The 5,275-nt window shown below is 40.4% G+C and overlaps 1 protein-coding gene across 1 annotated transcript; it reads left to right on the forward strand.

Annotated features, from left to right (window-relative positions):
- Window positions 1–4,124: 4,124 nt before the first annotated feature.
- On the forward strand, window positions 4,125–5,018 carry TAS2R4 (taste 2 receptor member 4). Its single transcript, XM_069461254.1, has one exon. It carries the CDS (start codon window positions 4,125–4,127, stop codon window positions 5,016–5,018), a length of 894 nt encoding a protein of 297 aa, XP_069317355.1.
- The last annotated feature ends 257 nt before the right edge of the window (window positions 5,019–5,275 follow it).

A 5,275-nucleotide genomic window follows, 5' to 3' on the forward strand; every position in this document is an offset into this window, starting at 1 on the left:
TCCTGATTTCCCCCGACTTTGAGGACTGGTTAAAAGCTCCTAGTCTGTAGTCAGTGGGAGCAAACCATAGGTACAGACTCAGCCTGTAGGCTGCGGCACACAGAGGATCTCTTCCTGGAAGCCAGAGGAGACAAGGCCAGTGAGGCAGAGAATACAGACACTTCTCTGATGCCATGAGGTAGAGTTAATCTCAGCCCTCTCCCCATATACCTGGACCATAGTTAAAGGAGAGAAGCATGGTGTAGAGAGGATGTCTTAGAGATTTTTGTTTTTATATCTAAAGAGACTAAAAATTTTGAGGACACTGATTATATCATTGGCTCAAAACACCACTCCCAACCAGCAGGTGGGGACGCAAGAGAAAAATCATATCCATTATAGATGAAATAAATAATCTGATTTTTTTTCCTCAGCACATTTGCACTTGTAGAGTGATTAATTTTGTTGACTCCACTACAATTAACTTGTCATTCTGACTTGGTGGAACTGGGCTGATGGCCAGAGCAACATTTCCAGGTTAACCCTGAAAAGTATATTTTTAGAAGTTCATCAGTGGAGTTTCCTGGGCATGTTCTATCCAGCCTTAGTATTCATCTGTTGCCAAGTAGAGTATTCGTAGCCTGAGAGGGAAGATTTCTGAACTAATTTTTCTTGGTTGCAAAGGCTTGTATCCTTATTGTGCAGCTAGCAGATCTCTTTGACAAAGGGATGAGATTGGCTAGCTCCTGAACGCTACTGTAATATTTCAGTATTAAACACATTTCTGACTCCATTTTGATTCTGGCTTACCTTGATTCCAGTCCATCCATTTTTCCCACAGACATTTAACATTGACTCTGTATCAAGTACTGTACTAGACACAGTTCCTGTTCTCAAAAACATCACATCTAGTATGTAATAAAGAAACAGAAACAAGCATCATTGAAACAGATGCTTCAGATACAATGAAGGAATCATTCTATCACAAGAGGGTACTGGCACAGGTGATCTTTGTCTCCAGCCCCCTTTTGTAGCAGCCATGAAAATGCATGATTCACATCTCTGCTGTGGGGGCACAATTGGCTGATGATTCCAGCTGCTGAGTCCACAACTGCAGGGCCACACTTCCTGCAGGCTTCTCCCAGCCAGTGATGGGGCACTGTGGACTACTAAGGCAGGTCTGTTCTGCTGAGACATGGGACTCCCCCAACAGTTTTGGCCCAAGTACTCTCCATCAGTTTGGTTGAAAGTTTCTTGGAATTGTGCTGTAATTTAGGACTCTCCTTGCCCAATTCTTCTTCCTTTCCCCTCCGTTTTGCAGCCGTCGGACCTACCTTGCTATCTGAATACTCCACTAACCTCCTCTGGCTCCCTCCCACCTAAAAATCTCTTGCATGTCTAATCCCATTTCAGCCTGTGCTTTTGGAAAGCCTGAATGAACACATTTTCTTATTTAAATAAGCTCTTTATTAAGATACTAGTACAGATTACACAGAAACTCACTAAAAGACATGCATGTATATATGTGTGTGTGTTCTAAGTGCACCAGAATTCTGGAAGTCATCTTAGATTCTTCTATAACCTCAATATGCATTTGGCCACCAGATCTCTTTGGTTGTACTTAAAAAACATTTCTTTCAAATGTCTCCTGGTCTCCATTTCCACCCTTTTCAACCTATCAGAGTGACTACAACAGGATTCTAACTAGTTTTCTGTTTCCAACTCCATCTCCTTCCTGCAAAGCATTTCTACATTACTTGCATTGGTTTTTTATACAGTGAATATGGTAATAATGGTCCCCCTCTTAAAGTCCTGCAATGGCTCTCCATTGCTTTGGATAAAGTCCAAATTCCTTAACTTGCTACACAAAGCCATTCATCATTTGGCCCCTATTTTCCTTCCTACTTTTATCTTCTCATTCCTTACTTCTTCAAAAGAATCTTGAGCTACTAGTTCCCAAATATGCCATACTTTTCTTGCTGCTAACTGTTACATATGCTGCTTTCTTTGCTTAGAATTCTCTTTCTCACACATCAGCTGTGTTAACTCCTCTTGTTCTTCAAGACCGGGCCTTCTTTGACTCTTTCAAGTAAGGTTAAGCACGTATTCTGCGTTTTCCTAAGGTACTTGCCTCTGATCACATTTCTATGTGTACCTATGATGGCATAGATACTTTGTGATTTATCTTTCCAATTTCATCTCTCACCACTTCTCTTCCTTTCTTTGTACCCCTCCACTCTCCTGTTTCCTGAACCCATTACATGCTCTGTCATCTCTGAGTCTGCATGTAGAGTTCTATTCTGTTTTCAATATCACTTTCCTTCCTACCCTGTCTTTTTGCTTGAGTAACCTCTTTGTATGTTTAAAAACTGAGTTTATATATCTTTTCAAGGAAGCCTTTCCTGAACCCCCAGGGTTATATTAAGTGTGTCTCCTGGAAGCTCCCATTGCACTTTTTGTTTATCCATATTATAGCACCTAAAACTCTGTTCTCTAATTGGCTATTTGTCTGTCTCTCCCACTATTATTTGTATTCTTTGAAAGTAGGGTGTGCTGTGGGTGATTCTCCTCTATTTCTCTAGCACCCTACATAGTGCCTGGCTAATAACTATTTATTGAATGAAAGAACCAATGAGGGGCAGTCTAGTGTAGTAGAGCTTAGTCTCAGAAAGACCTTCCAGCTTAGTCACTGATTTGCTTCTATGGTTTAAATGTCACCTTCAAAACTCATGTTGAAATTTAATTGCCATTGTAACAGTGTTGAGAGGTGGGTCTTTTAAGAGATGATTAGATCATGGGGGCTTTGCTCTCATGAACAGATTAATGCCATTATCACAGGAGTGGTTAGGTTTTTCAGGAGTTTGGTCCCTCTTTTTTTTTTTAAGATAAAAATATAAAATACAAACTTTATTTCTCAACATAAGCTCCATCAAGGTCAAGACACTTTTGTAAGTGATGATACCAGCCATTTAGTCCATCCCTAAATAATTGAGGACCCTGGGAATTTAACCATGTCAATGCCACCTTTTTACATTGTTAGCTGAAGAAAAATGAGTACACTTTACAACGTATATGTGGCTGCATCCAGGATTACACCTTGATTTCACTCAACTGCTAGAGTAGATAAGAGATGCTATTCTTTTGCACTCACCTATGGTCTTCCATAATATCATTTGCCAGGCATAGTGTTCCCTTTACTGTCTGAGCAATTACAGAGAAATCAGGCAATAATATGCCTAGCTATTTGTCCTGCAAAACTACAACTAAAGTACTATTACGTATATCGTACCAGGGTGCTTTGACAGTTAAATGCCTAAGAGGAAATAGCCACATGTGATCTAAACATAAATCTAGATTTGTAAAGGAAACATATGAAAGGGCTGACATTTTTTTTCTAAGCAAAAATAGAACACAGCAAATGATTATGGTGCAAATCTATGTATGTGGATAGAGAATGCAAGGCAAAGGAATCATGATGAAATGATGGGATTAACTGAGAAAGGCTTCCTCGAGGAGGTACCAGGTCCTTGAACTTGATCTATTAGATAACTGTAAATCACTGTAGGTGCCAGGGGTTACAGGAGTGGCATTGGCATGGGCAGAATGACAGTTGGAGAAAATGGCTGCAGCAGCAACAGATTACAGGGGAGAGAGAAGTTGGATCCTGGTAATCCATGGATATGTGGATGGGAGGTAGGTGGGTAGGAATGAGGCATGGGGAGTCCCACCGTATTCTGGGGTTGCTATGAAGAAAAACTATGTTTGCCGTGAAACAGTGACAGAAACAATGCTGGATTGGAGTGCTCTAATTTGGATTTGAAGTCCTTGGAGCCTGCTGTGACTCCTCCCTCTAGTCCTGCTGCTCTTGGAGGAGTGGACTCCCAAGTTTACCTAGGCTTATTTTAATTAGGCATTTCTAAGGAAAACAGCATATGAATGAAGAAATAGTAATGCAATCCTTGGAAGATTTGCATCTCAGTAAAAGCAGCTGGCTCTTAGACCACGAGTGGGTGATTTTCCATCCTGGTGAAAAATAAAAAAGGAGCCATCCTTCCTGGTTGGATACTGGTTCCTGCTTATACATTTCAGTATTTCTTCTGCCCCCACCATCAGCATCACAACTGCTGAATCCTCAATAAGTAAAGATGCTTCCGGTATTCTATTTCTCTGCTATTATTCTCTCAGTTATTTTTACTATTGTAGGAATCATTGCAAGTCTGTTTATTACAGTGGTCAATTACAAAACGTGGGTCAAGAGCCACAGAATCTCCTCTTCTGATAGGATCCTGTTCAGCTTGAGCATCACCAGAGTTCTTATGCTGGGATTGTTTCTACTGAATATTATATGGTTCTTCTCTTCACACGGTAAAAGGTCAGAATTTGTGTACAGTTTTTTTGTATTTTCTTGGATGTTTTTGGATTCTAGCAGTCTCTGGTTTGTGACCTTGCTCAACAGCTTGTACTGTGTGAAGATTACTAACTTCCAACATGCAGTGTTTCTCCTGCTGAAACGAAATATCTCCCCAAAGATCTCCAAGTTGCTGCTGGCCTGTGTGCTGATTTCTGCCTTCACCAGTCTCCTGTATATTATGCTCAGCCAGACATCACGTTTTTCTGAACTTGTGGCTAGTAGAAATGGCACATTATTTGATGAAGGCGTCTTGTCTTTGGTGGCCTCTTTGGTCTTGAGCTCATTTTTTCAGCTGATCATTAATGTGACTTCTGCTTCCTTGTTAATCCATTCCTTGAGGAGACATATACAGAACATGCAGAGAAATGCCACTGGTTTTTGGGATCCCCATTCTGAAGCTCATGTAGGTGCTATGAAGCTGATGATCTATTTCCTCATCCTCTACATTCCATGTTGTGTTGCTAACCTGCTCCATTATCTCCCTTTTAATGCTGGGTTGGATTTGGGGACCAAATCCATTTGTATGATTTTTGCCAACCTTTACTCTCCAGGACATTCTATTCTCATTATTATCACACATCCTAAACTGAAAACAAAAGCAAAGAAGATTCTTTGTTTCAACAAATAGTGGAATTTCAGCAGTAAACACTGTCTGGAGTCACCTCACCTCACGGTTTGGGAGTAAGATTTTCTCTGTTAGCAGTTTTCCCTGCGATCTGAGGAATTGTGATTGCTAATTTGACATGCTAGACATTTGAGTGCTAATCTGTAATTTTTTCTGCTGATATTTTTAAATAAGTCACATTTTCTAAGGAATTTGTTGGAGGCATTACTTATCATATATTTTGCATGGCGATTGCATCCCTGGATAATGGAAATCATCAC

The sequence above is a fragment of the Eulemur rufifrons genome, chromosome 29 (genome assembly GCF_041146395.1).
Source record: "Eulemur rufifrons isolate Redbay chromosome 29, OSU_ERuf_1, whole genome shotgun sequence".
Lineage (NCBI taxonomy): Eukaryota > Metazoa > Chordata > Mammalia > Primates > Lemuridae > Eulemur > Eulemur rufifrons.